The sequence below is a fragment of the Diceros bicornis genome, chromosome 14 (assembly GCF_020826845.1).
Source record: "Diceros bicornis minor isolate mBicDic1 chromosome 14, mDicBic1.mat.cur, whole genome shotgun sequence".
Classification (NCBI taxonomy): domain Eukaryota; kingdom Metazoa; phylum Chordata; class Mammalia; order Perissodactyla; family Rhinocerotidae; genus Diceros; species Diceros bicornis.
The window spans coordinates 43,593,373-43,610,000 of NC_080753.1; the positions used below are offsets into that span (position 1 = coordinate 43,593,373).

Consider the following 16,628-nt stretch of genomic DNA (forward strand, 5'->3'; position numbering starts at 1 on the left):
TTCTGTACAACAATCTATGTTGAAGGGTGGGTCCCAATTATTCTTTTGGCTCATGGGTGAAAAAAACATTATTACAGGTAACCTATTTTGATTTTACTAAGTGAAGAGCAGTAATTTGGGGACCCAACTGACTTCTAAAATTTCATCCCAGAGAGGCTCATAAAGGACATTAAGCTTTGCTTTTGTCGAGTTGACCTTTGGCTGATTAGTCACTTATATAACGGCGTTTTTATCAGCACATTAGAGCTATGGGACAGGACCTAGGTCTGAGGTCCTAAGGGATCCCAATAGCAATTATATTCTGCAAGTTGAGGGGGGAAAAATCCACGGGGCTGGTTCGGCTGTTTTTCTCCTAAGTCACAGCAGGAACGCTCCAACGGCCTCCGATCTCCTTCAGAGCCTGAGGACCGCCCTCCCTACCTGCGCACGTGGCGAGGTGAGGGCCAGAGAGCCACGCGGGACCAACGTGACACTCTTTCTGCTGCACGCTGTTTCAATTCCAAGTGTTGGAAATGAATTCTCGGCTTGTCGCTGCAAGATACCGCGAGGCAGACCCCAGAAGGATTACCAATCAGCGGGTTAGAAATAACACCACAATAAAGTGAAACGAGACTCTCCCCCCAACCTTCCAACACACACTTTCCTTTTCCTCCTTCTCTCCGCCCCCACCTTCGCCTACTCTCCGCCCACTCTTCGCGCGCTAGCTCCGCCCCGTCCCGCACCCAGCAGGAGTCTGAGAAGCTGAGGAGCCCCGGGCAGAAGGATTCCATCCGGGTGCTTTGTCCGCCAGGGCATAAGGGCGTGGTTTTATGACGCCCGTGGGGGAGGGGCGAGGAGCCAACTCAGGAGACTGGAACCTCCAGACGGAGGGGGGCGGAGGGAGTATGGGTTGCCTCTTTCCACGCCCCATGGAAAGTCCATACTGGACAAGAGGGGAGTGTTTATTCTTAAACTCTCTTTGAGGCGGAAATACCAACTAAAACGTTTAATTTCAAAGACTCACCCTTTTAAGATCTTGTTCACACCATCTCCTCTGCTCTTTTCTCCTCTCTCCTTGATAACCCTGAAAACGTTCCCGGCTCCAGTCTTTTCTCCCCCTTTATTTCCGTGCAGATGGTAGAGGCCCACGGGGTGCGCAGCCGCAGAGAATTTGGGGCGGTGCCGGTGAGGGGCGGGTGACGCAGCGGCCGTCGCTGCCATTTTAAGTTGTTTGTTCTCGCTTCTTTTCTCAAACGCGACTCTGCCCCGGACCCGGGAGGCGCCCGAGGCCGCCGCCGCTTCCGCAGCCACCGGTGGGGGGGAACGAGGCTGAGCCACCGCGGACGTTCACCTTCCGCTTCGGCTTTTCTCGCCTCCGAGTCTCCTCGACCTTCTTTCTTGAGAGCCGGAACCCGCCCGTGGGGGGAAGAAAGACTCAAGAGCAGATGCTTGAACTGAAATAACTTTATTTTGGGGGGTTTACTTCGCTGACAGATCCCTTAGCGCAGGGCTCCCCTCCCCTTCTTCCCCTCCCCCTCCGCCGCCAGTACCGATCCTACCCCTCTTTCTCCTCGTTTTTCCTCCTCTTCTCTCTTTCTCGTCGTCGCCTCTGTCTCCGCGTCTTTTCCTCCGCCGCCGCCCGGGGCGCCGAGCCAGACTATGGGTCCCAGGTGGGGGCTGAGCGGCGGCAGCAGCGCGGGCGGTCCGGTCACAGTGCGCACTGCAGCGGGGATGGAGGGGCTCAGTTGGCTGGTGGTTTTCTCTTGACATGGCTCCTGCCCGTGCTGCGAGCAGCGCCCCCGCCGCCGCCTCCTCTTCCGCCGCCGCCACCGCTCCGCCCGCAGGCTGCGGCTAGAGGGCCCGAGCCCCGCCCGAGAGTCGGTCCGTGAGTCCCGGTCTCCGCGGGGACAGGGAGGGGATTTCCCCGGCACCCAGCCCCGCCCCAGCTGCCTCAATTCCATCCCTTTGGCTCCCTCGGGAAACCAACTAACGACCCCGCCCTAAACAGTCCAAACTCGGAAACATGGTCTGTTCAACCTGAGCGAGAGCTAATCCGGAATCCGGGAACTTAATTTTTTTTGGAGGGTTTGGGTGGGCATACTTTGAAAAGTAATATTAACACAACTGTTTTCTTTTTTCCCGCTGATCCTTCCCATTTACCCTTCCCGCCTACTCTACCCGGGCGGGAATTCTTTCCACGATGAAATGAGTGAGAACCTGAGTGATCCTGTGTCTCCCGTGGTGCGAGTGAGTCGCTGCCGCTGAAGGCAAGGGGTGGGGGTGGGACGTGGGGGGTGGAAGGCAGGTGGTCCCCGGGCACTGCCTGGGATTTGGGAGAAGAACCCGCCACCTTTTCCTCAGCAATGCTTGTAAGAAAATAAGTTGCTCTCCCCACGGTCTTGAACGGGAGCAGATTCATAGGGAAGGCTCCCTTGGGGAATGTAGAACTCATTGCATGCAGCTGAGGGTATTGGGATCCCGGGCATTAATCAGGTCTAACCACAGAGCCGGAATAATTATATCGTATTATATACCCCCTTTCCCTCTGCCATCATGATTTTCCTTGGCAGCAGCGTTAGCAGCCGCCTGAGGGTGAAAACGTGGGTAATGGGGAAGTTGGTAATGACTCCGCTATTTTTTCTCATGGCTCCTTTGGGCAACAGCTGTCCGCCCCCGGTATACACTGTAGTTGATTGCAGGGAAACCCTGTACCTCTCCCCGTCCTTCTCTACCGATTTTGCACTTTCCTCTTTGCTCACCACCAAGTGTAATCAATAACAAGCACTGACAATACATAGCAATAGTGAAATCTGAAATAACTAAGTAATTAGGTACTACAGCCATGGGTCTGGCTGGGTAAAATCCAATTGGATATTTCAGTTTCATTCACCTACCCTGATTTGGTGTTTTTGGGGTTTTTGTTTGGTGGTTTCCTTTTTTTTTTTCTTTCTTTCCTTTTTGTTATTTGGAAAGCGAGGATCACACTTCCCCCTCCCCGTTCCTTTTCATAATCCCTTCTCTAAAAAAGAGGGGAAAAAAAATCCGAATGGATTCTAAAGATTGAACTGGCATCAGCTGTGTTTTATTGCACACCTAAATCCTGATAATAGGCTTTTCATCCCCCCCAACCTTTATTTTGGCAATTAAGCCAAATGTGTTTTCCAAAAAGTTAGTTCAAGTATTTTCTCCTCTTTCTTTCTTTCCTTCCTTTCCTTTTTCCCATCCATCCCAAACGTTATTGTCTAAACATGACTGGACAGCAGCTTTTGTTTCTTGACCCTGTAATATGACAGTCTGCTAATATTGCCAGAAGGTGCAGTTTTTGGGTTACAGTCGTGATTTTAGCTATTCAATCATATTAGCAGGAAAAAAATGACTTGTTTCTGTTGTACTTGAGTCTTAAGAAAAAGTGCCCATAGTTTAGTGACAATTTCCAAAGGCTTTAGTACCACCTGTATTTCAAAATGGGGGACCCAAACTCCCGGAAGAAACAAGCTCTGAACAGACTACGTGCTCAGCTTAGAAAGAAAAAAGAATCTCTAGCTGACCAGTTTGACTTCAAGATGTATATTGCCTTTGTATTCAAGGAGAAGGTAATTTAAAGTTCTTAATGTGAATTAGCACAAGTGATTTTTGTAAGTGTGTATTAACTTATTTGTTAGCCTTAAATAATTGAATAGTAAAGAGTGGTTGACCTACGTCTACGTTATATGCGAACTTGCACCCTTATGGGTAATAACTGAATGGAAGCCTTCAGTACTCACTGGTTTGGAAATATTCTAAAGCTTAGTAGGGTTCACTTTTAGTTAACATGGGGTGGGCAACATCGTGAAACTTTTGTTTACGTTTTATAATAAATTTCATTTATGTGGAGTTATATAGAGAACTTTATAAATTTAAAAATCATCTAAAGTAGAAGTAGAATGTATGAAAGTAGTGTTAGAATCAAAAAGTTTATGGGCTAAAAGCAGTCTGTCTTCAACTCCATGCTGTAGGTACCTTTTCTTATGGTACATTTAATGAAATAGAATACACTTTAATTTTTAGGAGCAATAAATTCTGTAATGGTTAATTTGTGTTTAGAAGTGCAATTTATTGCAATTCAAAATGACCTAAAGAGGAAGTTTAAATTTTGGTTTTGGTCTTAATCAGAATTAATTCTACAGGTAAACAGCAAATGATGACTGTGAGTAGTGAAGGAGAACGTGATAAAAGCAGTATTTTTTTGCAACTTAAAAAATGGACAGTGTCTTTGATACTCTTTGACATATGAGATTAGGTTATGAATGTAAGGAAGTACTTTGATTTTTTGTACGTAAATTGTGAGCTGATTTCAGCTTAGAAATAGAATCTTGGTGTGGTATCTATTTAATATTTGGAAGTTTCCCAGGTACCCCCACTCTCAACTCTTAAAGGTTGTTAGTATTTAAGAATGCTCTTATTGCTGCTAGAGTATAGCATTGTCAAGTTGTTTCAAAAGTGATTTGTTTAGAAGTGATTGTCCCAAGATTGGGTAGTACCATGAGTTTACTTCTCTGTTTTCTCCCAAAAAGTTGGCTGCAGAATTGATGAGATCAGATTTTAGTTGAAGATATTATAATGTAGGTTCACTAGAAATAAATGCAAGATATAAGTGGTGAAAATAGGTCTTTGTATTTAATCTGTAAGATGCCTCAAGTTCTACCATCTAGTTCGTAAACATCGATGAAAACCTGTTTTTATTCAGGGAATGGACAGCATCCAGGCAATTGTCCAGAGTAGTTCATGAATTTTATAACCTAAATTGATGAGTACTTAGTCTTAACTAAATTTGAAACTCAATTTGTTAGACACTTTTTCTTTCAAATATTGACACTTGTAGTTATATAATACCCAGAAGGAGTAATGGAAATTGATCCTTTTAAGGAGTAAAACAGTTAATTTGTCTGAATAGCTTTGTTTTTAAGCTGCTGAGATTTTAATTTTGCGTTATATAGAACCAGTTAAATGAAATTACATCGAGTAAATCACTTTTTTTTGTTCCAAATGTTAGAGGTCTCTACTGTTTGTTTCTCACAGCATTTAAGAAATGTTATTGTCTAAAATAAGTACTTGCTATGGACACATAATGCTACAAAATTGGGCAGTAAAACAGTCTGATAATGGCTTGTTTGTATTTGGTTGGGGGAAAAAGGAGTTGGGGGAAGAACAGAAGGATCCACGGATTTGAAAATCTGTGTTTTCGGTACAAAAATTACTTCTGTTAAGAATTTTGGTGAGTTAGGATGAAGATACGTGACGTTGTAATATGAACTGGATATTAGAAGACAGTGTGCTACCTGTGAGTTAATACACCTTTTTTGTCTTTTAGAAGAAAAAATCAGCACTTTTTGAAGTGTCTGAGGTTATACCAGTCATGACAAATAATTATGAAGAAAATATCCTGAAAGGTGTGAGAGATTCCAGCTATTCCTTGGAAAGTTCCATAGAGCTTTTACAGAAGGATGTGGTACAGCTCCATGCTCCTCGATACCAGTCTATGAGAAGAGTAAGTTCTGTTTTTAAGTCTTGATTTAGTAAGTTTTTGTGAGTTAAGCTTCTTTTTTTCTCCCTAAGAATGGGTAGTTATTATGGTCATGATTCTCTTTAAAAGTTGACTTCAAATAAAACATATAGATAACTTTTCTTATGTGGTATTTTGCTGATAATGGTGTATGTTATTGCCATGGGTAATGTTTTATATTACTGTTTATTGGGTTTTCCTTTTTAGGGGGAGAACATCGTGCCCCTTATAAATAAGAAACTTAATAAAGTAGAGGGTATTATTGTTGCCAACCTTCTAAACTTCTGCAACTCATTGGAAGTTAATCTTGGCGTACTTGAGTAAGAGATCCCCACAATTAGTGGGTTGGGTGAAGATTGGAGATAACCATGTACTGGTGTGGAAGAGGTTTATGGTCATTTGAAAATTAATATGCTGGACTGTGATAATAAGAGGAACAAGAATGGAGAAAAGTAGTTTTCTGTCAGCATATAACAAAAATAACATTTCAGCTATCATAAGAAGGTAGTGATTCATATTAGAAGTTCGAAGACACCTTTGCTTAAACAGGTTCTGGTTTTGAAAAGTGGAAATAAAGGTGCATGGACTTAAAAAAAAAAAAAAAGAAAGAAAGAAAAATCAGAGCTTTAGTTGGAGTTTTCACTGTACACTGATGAATTTAGGTCCTGATGTGAGGGACATTGGACTGAGTGACTGGACTCTACAAGATAAAAGTTAGACTTAGGTCATGAGCTAGTCAGATTGTATACAGTCCTATTACTATTACCTTTTAATGATATATGGTGAACCTTTTGCATTTGTAAAATGTTTCTCTAGTTAAACCCTATAATTTGTGACATTGCTTGTTACAGCTTTGTTTCTTTGAAAGTAAAATTTTTTTTTTTTATCATTTTATAGGATGTGATTGGCTGTACTCAGGAGATGGATTTCATTCTTTGGCCTCGGAATGATATTGAAAAAATTGTCTGTCTCCTATTTTCTAGGTGGAAGGAATCTGATGAGCCTTTTAGGCCTGTTCAGGTATCGTATTCTAAAATAAGTATGCTGAGTGCTTAAATAAGTGAGAACTCCTTGAAATAGTCTCTATGTTAAGAACTTCTTTGGGAGTATGCTTTCTGCTTTTTTTTTAAAGTTTATTTTTTATTGAGGTAACATGGGTTTATAACATTATATAAATCTCAGGTGTGCATCATATTTCGATTTCTGTGTAGACTACATCATGTTCACCACCCAAAGACTGATTACCATTGGTCACCATATACATGTGCTGTATTACTCCTTTTGCTCCCCCCACCGGTCTAATCTCTGTATCTATGTGTTTGTTGTTGTGAATATGCTTTCTAATAAGTTTTATTTCATGAGTACCCCCCATCCTTTTGAATATTGTAATACAAGAAGAGAAAGCATTTGGATTATAGAATCTCTTGAGAAGGAGGTGGTTCTAACTACCCCATGTGTCTTTAAAATTACGGCCAGAGAAAATCTTTTAAGGTAGACATTTGTTGATTTATAGAGGGGCCCCTAGATGAACTTCAGAAGATCTCTTCTCCTGCACCACACACACTCCTGAAATATAATCATGTACCACATAACAACGTTTCAGTAAACTATGGACCACGTACACAGCAGTGGTCCCATAAGATTAGTACCGTATAACCTAGGTGTATGGTAGGTTTGTGTAAGTACAGTCTATAATGTTCTCACAGTGATGAAATCGCGTAATGATTCATTTCTCACAACGTGTTCTCGTCCTTAAGCAATGCATGACTGTAGTATACCTAACCCGGTTCTCAGAGGAATCTGATCTAAAAAATCCTTTTCTAGAAGTTGATTTGCATATAAAACTGTATAGGAGAGAAGTAAAATTAGTAGTGGTTCTTAATTCCCCTTCCTTGAGGTCTTGATAACTTTTAACTTGTCATTTGATGTACTTGACCATTTCTGGTGTTTATTTAAGGGCATTTACCCAGGTGTTGATGATTCTAGTTTTATTTATAGTATAATTTTCTACAATAAGCATACTTTTATTTTACAGTCAGAAAAAAATGATATTTAAAGATGCATTTTAAGTATACTAAACTAAATATTAGAAGGCTTATTTTCAGCTAATGCTTAGGAATATGAAAATTGTCATTGAAAAAATTTGCATTTATCTGTTACTATGAAGTATCTTGATGGTGCTTTTGTATGTGATAGACAAATTGGTATACTCCTCTTTTCTCCCTGGTAATGTTCCTACACATCAGCTCTAATAAAGTATCATTCCTTTCTCTAAGATTTGTTTGACAGTAACAAGTTGTAAAGATAACGCATAGGCTAAATATAGGTAAAAGTATGATATGATATATTTTGTCTTCTTTTAATGGATGATATTTAACATGAATGTGCTGGAGAATATAAAAGGCAAGAAGACAGTGGAAAAGGTATGTTTATAGTTTTCGGAACAGGTTTTACACTTCAACTGTAACTGCTCTCCAGAAGCACTGTTAGGGTTTTTGTTTTCTTTGATTTTTTGTTTTATTTTTTTTTTGTGAGGAAGATCAGCCCTGAGCTAACATCTGTGCCCATCTTCCTCTTCTTTATATGGGAAGCCGCCACAGCATGGCTCGACAAGCAGTGCGTTGGTGCACGCCCGGGATCGGAACTGGCGAACCCCGGGCTGCGGCAGCGGAGCACGCGCACTTAACCGCTTGCACCACTGGGTGGCCCTGTTTGTTTTTTTTTTTTCCCCAATTCAGAAGTTCCCATTGGAAAAATTTAGGTCCACTTATCATGGTATGTTTTTGAATTTCTGGTACCCTGTCTTTCCCTCTGAGACCTTATTTGGAATAATTGTGTTAAAATAGTCTTGATTCAAGTGTTAGTTTTCTTTGAAATCATGGCTGTTTATTGAGTGTTGGCTGTGTTAAGCTGTGTCCTAAATACTTAATATACATTTAATCTCAGTCCTTAAAATAACTAGTAGATATGAATCTCCTTTTGCAAAGAAAGAAACTGAGGCAGTTACAGATTAGGTGAATAACCAGCCTGAGGTCCTGTAGTTTCAGTGGCAGTCAAGACATAAGTCTGAGCTGACTGTAAATCTTATGTGCTCCTAACTGACTAACCTGTTCTCTGGGAAGTTCCCTGTGTTATGAAACCTTAAATCAGGAACTGAATATAAGCAGTAGGATATAGGTGTAATGTCTTGTAATTATAAAATTCAACTACAGGGCCGGCCCTGTGGCTTAGCAGTTAAGTGCGCACGCTCCGCTGCTGGCGGCCGGGTTTGGACCCCGGGCGTGCACCGACGTACCGCTTCTCCGGCCATGCTGAGGCCGCGTCCCACATACAGCAACTAGAAGGATGTGCAACTATGACATACAACTATCTACTGGGACTTTGGGGGGAAGAATAAATAAATAAATAAAATTAAAAAATATTTTAAAAAAATTCAACTACAGAAGTAAGTTAACATTGTACAAACGAATTTACTTCCCTGATGTATTAAAATATATGAATATCCTGAATGAGAAGCCGTGAATAAAAATAACTTTGTTCTTAAGGTGAATGAGAAAAGGATAGGTAAACTTGAACTTTCAAACTTTCTTTTTTTGACTCTTGAAGCACTTTAAAATCTGAATACTTCAGTAGTGAGATTTAATAGGAACCAGAGTAAAGATTATTTTTCAGTGTTAAGTTCCCGCTGTATTCAGAGTACTGTGAAGTACTGGGAGGTACTATTAAAGTGTGTCTTCTTTCCTCTTCATCCCTAATGCTACTGCTGCAGGTTAGCTCTTCATCACACTATTAAAATATTTCATTACTTTTCTTCTGGGAATTGCTTCTTTCATGCTGCATATTAGAGTTTTCTATTTGGTGTGGATCATTCTTTCTCAAATCTTTGGTTATTCAATAGGGTAGAATTGAAATGCCATAGAATTATATGGAAGGCCCTTTTTAGTCTCACTCAAATCTCTCTTCAGTGTGGTACTCTACTGGCCTCTCCCATCCACCCTGGTATTTGCCATATTGAAATATTTGAAGCTTTCTTAGTTGAACAGTATCTTGATTTTGACACATTTGTGTTGGTGTAGGTTCTGTTTCCTAGAATGGCATTTGCCAAATTATTGACATTACTACTTTCCCCAGGGAAAATTATCCTTATCTTTCAAGGCTCAATCCAAAGTCATCTGCTAATGCTGCCCACATTGCCCTCTTTGTTAATTATTTCCCACTCTGTTATTTTTTCTTCCTTCCTCCCATAGCACTTTGACATTAAGAACTCATTTTAGGATTTAGAAATAACCACATCTTATTCTAGGAAAGATTTAAAGCAAGTTAAGTTTTATATTTGCATGTGCTTGTCCTTTTCAGCAGTGTGTGAGCCCCTTAAGATTGAAATAATCTTATTCATATTTTTCAGTATCTAATAATATGCTTTTCATATACTAAGAGTTCAGTAAGTATTTGAATTGTGCAGAGGTACAATTCAGTTTCATGTTTTACATACAAGAGTATGTAGGGATACCATATATTTTATGTTATGACTTGATAAGAAAAGCTTCTGGGTGGTAAAATCCTAGATAACAGGAACTGATGGTTTTTCCATGTTAGTATTTCCTGCTGTCTTTGATGTAGTAAGAGAATAAAGATTGTTTGAACCAAATGGACTAAACAATCATTTTACAATTCAGTATTTTCTAAATATCAGATTAAGGTTTCTAGGTTTCTTGAGTTCTCTGTTAGCCTGGTCTTTTCACCCAGCATTTGGCCTCTTCACAGACATTTTGTGGGAGGTTGGAGCTGATCTTCCTCATGGTAAAAGAGTAAAAGAGGGGCTGGCCTGGTGGTGTAGCAGTTAGCTTTGTGCGTTCCACTTTGGCTGCCCGGGGTTCACCGGTTTGGATCTTGGGCGTGGACCTACTCACCACTCATGAAGTCATGGTGAGGTGGTGTCCCGCATAGAAGAGCTACAGCTCTACAACTATGACACACAACTACGTACTGGGGCTTTGGGGAGAAAAAAGAAAAAGAGGAAGATTGGCAACAGATGGTAGAGCAGGGCCAATCTTCCTCAAAAAAAAAAAAAAAGATTAAAAGAATGTTTTAACTTAATTGATAACAATCTTTCATAACTTAAATTTTTTCTAAGAATCTGAAAAAATGCACATGAAAACATGTTTTTAAAAATTTTGAGGAATTCATTCTCAGAAGCCCAATCTGTGAGGATTGCAACTATATTTGAGGTATGGGCTTTATATTTCTTTTAATCCTCTTAACTGACCTGATGGGTTAGAGCCTGTCTATTTTATAATTGAGGAAGCTGAAATTTAGAAAAGTTAAAGGATTTGCTTGCATAGGTCACACAAGTAGTGAGATGTGCCGCTGGGATTGGAATAGATTTCTTTCCAAGAGTCATCTAGTGTTTCTTTGTTATGATGGAAAGAAGGGAGGTGCTCTTGGGGTTAATTAAAGTACTAAGGTAGGAGTCTTGAGCTGAGTAGGTTTGAAAATCTTATTTTGTGAAATTTGGCTTAAAATTGAGTATTAGGATTTAGTCACTTTGGTGCAGAGTTTTTCTTGAAGGTCAAATTATATAATGGAGTGCTATCCAATAGAACTTTCTGTGATGAAGGAAGTGTTGTACATCTCAAGAGACTATTCAAAATGGTGGCCACTAGCACATGTGACTCTTGAGCTTTTGAAATGTGTTACTGAAGAACTGAATTTTAAATTGCATTTAATTAATTTAAATAGTAGCCACTCCAGGCTGCCATATTGGACAGCACAGCTATATGCATATGGGTGCAGTAGATGTTTTAAGTAGTGTAACTTGTTTGTAGTTACATATAAATGTTTGTATTTCTTAATTAGGCCAAATTTGAGTTTCATCACGGTGACTATGAAAAACAGTTTCTGCATGTACTGAGCCGCAAGGACAAGACTGGAATTGTTGTCAACAATCCTAACCAGTCAGTGTTTCTCTTCATTGACAGACAGCACTTGCAGGTAAACTTTTTTATTTTTAAATCATTGAAGGGCTTATTTAGAAAGCTTTTTGGTTAGCAAGCTGTTTTCTATATAAGTTACTTAATTCTGTTTTGCCCTCTCAACACTGCATTCTTTTTGAAGTTATTTAAAAAACAAGAAACAGATATCCTGGGGTTTATCCTAGAGTGGTGGTTCCCGAACTTTGCTGCATATTAGAACTACTTGGGGAGCTTTTAAAAGTCATGATTCCAGTGTACAGTAGAGTTTGAGAAACACTGCCCTAGAGCTTATCTACCTAAAGTATGGTGGACAGATCAACATCACCTGAAAACTGCTTAAATATATAGACTCCCAGGCCCTACTCCAGTCCAACTTAATCAGAATCTGCATTCTGAACACAATCCTCAGATGATTGGAAACACATAATTTGAAAAGCACTGACCTTTTAAATAAAAATCTAAAGGGATGAGGCACATCTGGGTTTAAAAGATCCACATGTGTTTTAAATAATTTAAGTAGCAATCCAGGTATTCCAAATTAATTGTTATTATATAAAATGCTATTTATTCTGATCAACCTAAACCTGAGTATCATCACTTAGAATTTATAATACTTTGTTATTAATCTTTAAAAATAGCATCATTTAAATTTATTTATCATTCATTCAACAAATGAGTGCCTACCTACTAAGTGCCAGGCACTATACAGCAATGAACAAGATAAACAAAAATTCCTGTCCTCGTGGATTCATATTCCATTGTGGTGGAGCCAGCAGATCAGTAAAATATATAGTTAGATAATGATAAGTGTTAAGAGAAAAGGGGGGAGATATAAACTGTTGGGTAGGAATTCTTAGATGATGTCACCAGAGAATGCCTCATTGAGAAGGTGGTTTATGTAAAGACAAAAAAAAAAAAGAGTATTTATTATGTTAATTGCATTATGTAACATATGTTTATTTTTATTTAAGAGAGCCTATGCAAGGTACTAAAAAATACAAAGGTGAATCGAGGAGCTGATAGACTACTTAGGAAGATTATGTATTTGCTTTCTATTTTGTAGAAAGTTAAGTAATTATGTATAGGTACGAGTAAAAGAACTGGGAATTACAGAAGAAAGTTAATTTCACTGGAGGTATTTGATAAAACTATTAGAAAAACCATGTAACTTAGGTGGGTTTTTTTGTTTTTTTTTTTTTATTTTCAGTTTCTCCTTTGCCTTAGCTCTCCTGTAGTGGATATTTTTAGGTTGACTTATTTTTCCTTTTTAACTGCTTATAGTGTACTTTTATTTGAGTTATTTGTTGTGAAAAAACTATATAGCAGGCTCTTAGAGAATCCACAACACAAAGAGATTTTTAGTCATAGAAGATTTAATAATGACTAGTTTACTAGTGTAGAGATTTCATTTTCATGTGACTATCTATGAGATCATTAATTCTGTATAGAAATGACTAGGGATTTGAAGGAGTTACTTCACTAAAAAAACAGTAAATCATGTCCTGTTATGTGTCAAGGTCAGATGTTTTCTATGCTTTATGAAGCAAACAGCTTGAATCCTTTTAATGAAAAGAAAATTACAGGTCATAAGCTAAATTTGGTTTTGTAGGTAGGGTGCGCAAAGTCTCAGTTTGTCTGAAATGTTCTGGTTTTAGCACTGGAAGTCCCAAGTCCGAGGAACCCCTCAGTTCTGGGCAAACTGGGATGGTTGGTCACCCTAGTTGTAGATGAATTTGGTCTTCATTGCTCATAGTCTCCTTCCACTCAGGTTTTGTTCTTGATCTCTGTAAGTTATAGATATGTTGCCATATTTGCATTATATAGAAGAATCAACCTCTATTATTAGTTCATCGGGGGGATTGATAGGATAGTGGCCAACATGTATAGTATATTATGTACCAGACTCTATACTAAGAACTTTACATGTATGAGCTCATTAAATCCTCACAACAGTCCTCTGAGGTGTAGATCTTATTACTCCCATTTTATAGCTAAGGAAGTCAATTAACTTACTTGATCAAAATCATTTACTGGAAATCTTGTGCCCTTTATCATAATATAAGATAGAGGATAAGGGCTAGACCTGAGGATAATTTTGGATGGGCAAATGGTATAGAGGCACATGCCTCGAGTCTGAATTCTGATAATACATGTAGCCACTAACTGGCTATGAGATCTTAGACAGGTAACTTCTGTGAGCATGTTCTTTTTGTTAAATTGAGTAAATGATATTGATAAGGTTGTTGTAACATTTAAAATGAAAAAAAAATGTGCATATGTATGGATTAATTTACATATATAGACTGCTTCAGGCATTGGCAGTCTTTTGTTCTTTTGCCTTTATTGTAGATTGCTATAGTGAAAAGAAGATGAACTTTGAAGGCAGGTCTGGGTTCAGATTCCATCTCCCATTTTCTTTTTTTCTGATGAGGAAGATTGGTCTTGAGCTAATATTTGTTGCCAATCCTCCTATTTTTGCTTGAGGAAGATTAGCCCTGAGCTAACATCCGTGCCAATCTTCCTCTCGTATAGGGAGGCTGCCACAGCATGGCTTGACGTGGTGTGTAGGTGTGTGCCTGGGATTCAGACCTGCGAACCCAGGACCACCGAAGCACAGTGCAAGAACTTAACCACTACGCCACCCAGCTGGCCCCACCATCTCCCATTTTCTAGTAGTGGTTATTTGTGAAAGTGCCTAGCGCATGGTTGCCATAAGTTAGATATTAAAATAGTAACTACTTTTTAATAATGATACTTAGAGTTTGATTTATCTGGTAATGCTTTGGCTTTCTTCTAGTCCTTTACCCCAGGATATGCTTAAATCTTTTTTTTACTTCTGATTTTCTCTTAGCTTCTAGTGTCATCACATCTGGTATCTTTGTATATACAAACATGACTTCAAACTTCTATTCAAATCTGTCTCCATGAAATGCCTTTATCCCTAATTTCTTTTAGCAAGTAGTCTATGGTTGACTTGCCTGTTTTTTATTCTGCATAAATTCTCTAAACATTTGTTTAGTTTCTAATTATGTTTACTCTGTTTTTCTGTATTTTGCATGGCAAGATTCTGTATTCCTAACCAGACTAAGGTCCCTATGGGTAGGGACCATAATTTATTCCCTTACTCTACGTGGTTTGTTACTGTGTCCATAAGTGCTTAAAAAGTGTGGGAGATTGACTTCATGTAACAATTGGTCAGTTATGTTAAAGTCTTATTTACTAAGAATATTAAAATTTTCCCCTTCCAGACTCCAAAAAACAAAGCTACAATCTTCAAGTTATGCAGCATCTGCCTCTACCTGCCACAGGAACAGCTTACCCACTGGGCAGTTGGCACCATAGAGGATCACCTCCATCCTTATATGCCAGAATAGAGTACTGACCAGCAAAATGGAGATCAGAGAGTGCAGCAGCAGTTTTTTCTTGTTTTCTTACCACTTTATTCTTTCAGAGTTTAAAGAAAATGGACTCATGCACAGAACACTATGCATTTTGAAACTTATTCATCCTGGATTTTTTTTTTATCATTTGTATCTCAGAACTTTAAAAAAATTAGATGTCTTCTGCACGGACTGTGTGAAAGAAGATGCTTTGCATATTTGCTGCACTGCATCAGCATCTTACTAAAAATGTGAAATGAAAGGACTCTTGTACACTGAAATGCTTAAATGTATCTGAAAGCACAAGGTGATACTCATTTTTGATGGTCTTTCCATTTGTGCTGGTTTTTGCCTCTTTGACATCTGTCATCAGTATTTAGAGGGTGAGAAGTGAATGTAACAGGTATAAATAACATTTTAAAAAACTAAATAGCTTTGCTATAATCACCGTTGTTCCAGAGCACTATCAGATTCATTTTAACGACCAGAAGTGGTTGTTAAAAAAGAAAGAAAATACAACCGTGGGAAAGAAATCTTAAATGAAAAAAGCATCTCATTGTAGGCATTCTTGCCTCATATTTTACTGGGCCATGTTTGTTTCCTGGTACTCATAAATATATGTATTTTATTTCCAGATCTCTTTCCCCAAGTTGCTGTTATAAAAGAGTATTCTGCTGAGTGTGGGTATAATTTTACACATTAAAGCAGATCTGAGTCTGAAGTAGCTAAAGCAGCTATCAAACAGAGAAATACATTCATAGCTGCAGAAACCATGATAGGTAGAGGACTTTCATTTTTGGTTTCTGTTTTGTTTTTTGGGTTTTAAAGAGATTATTACAAAGAAAATAAATTCCAGTGAATTGTGCAGAATTAATGGTTTTTGTACCATTCTAAAGAAGGTTTTTTTGGAGTAGAAAAAGTTATTAAAGTTGGGATCTTAAATTGTAAAAACAAAAAAAGACAAAACCATTGAGTGTCAAAGTTCTAAAAGCAGAACTCATTTTGTGCAATGAACATAAGGAAAGACTACTGTATAGTTTTTTTTCTTTTTTTTTTTTCTTTTAAGTGAAGAAAAGCTTTGCTTAAGGGTTTGCGTACTTTTATTGGGGTAAATTTGATTGATCCTACTCCTTTGGAGTAAAACTTAGTACTTACCAGTTTCCAATTGTATTTAGCTTCTGGTTGGAATTTGAAAAAATGAAAACCTAAATAAAATAGGTGAAAGTTCCCTGACTATTCAGGTGAATACACAAAACTTGAAGTGGTTACTTTTTTTCCCAAGTCACTGCATAGGTGTCTCTGATGACCTTAGGGGCTTATTTTATATTCCATGGCTAAACAGTAAATTGAGAAGCAAAAACCTGGCAATTGGATTTGTAATTTCAACAAGAACAGGAATCAAGGACATTCTGTCATTTTTTAATAGGTAACCAGCTTGGCCTTTTGCCTTCATGGAAAAGAAAAAAGATACTCTTAATTTCAAAATACTTGCACATATTTTCTGACCAATTAGAATTTATTTGAAATGACACTTGGAATGTTTATCATGGCTAGGTACTGTTCTAAGCTTTTAATTTATCTAACAATCCTGAGTGGAAACCGCTGCAGAAGTTTAGTATAATTTACCCAAGCTCACATGAGTAGGAGAGGATTTAAACCAGGCTAGATTCCAAGCTCTTCGCTGTTTTACTATTTTGAATTAATTACACTGTTATAGTCAACAAGTTGGGCATTTCAGCAGCCATTGGTTTGATT

At 38.6% G+C, this 16,628-nt stretch overlaps 1 protein-coding gene across 4 annotated transcripts; it reads left to right on the forward strand.

The window, feature by feature from the left end:
- Nucleotides 1-2,146: 2,146 nt before the first annotated feature.
- Nucleotides 2,147-16,128, forward strand: C14H6orf62 (chromosome 14 C6orf62 homolog). Of its 4 annotated transcripts, none has more exons than XM_058555146.1 (6): nucleotides 2,147-2,226; nucleotides 5,330-5,506; nucleotides 6,419-6,541; nucleotides 7,915-7,944; nucleotides 11,378-11,512; nucleotides 14,742-16,128. In XM_058555146.1, the coding sequence occupies exons 1-6, from the start codon at nucleotides 2,185-2,187 to the stop codon at nucleotides 14,865-14,867; spliced, it is 633 nt and encodes a 210-aa protein (XP_058411129.1). In that variant the 5' UTR covers nucleotides 2,147-2,184; the 3' UTR covers nucleotides 14,868-16,128. The 4 variants fall into 4 exon arrangements, with proteins under 4 accessions (XP_058411129.1, XP_058411131.1, XP_058411127.1 ...); XM_058555144.1 differs by having other exon boundaries at nucleotides 2,186-3,572; XM_058555148.1 differs by lacking the exon at nucleotides 7,915-7,944.
- The last annotated feature ends 500 nt before the right edge of the window (nucleotides 16,129-16,628 follow it).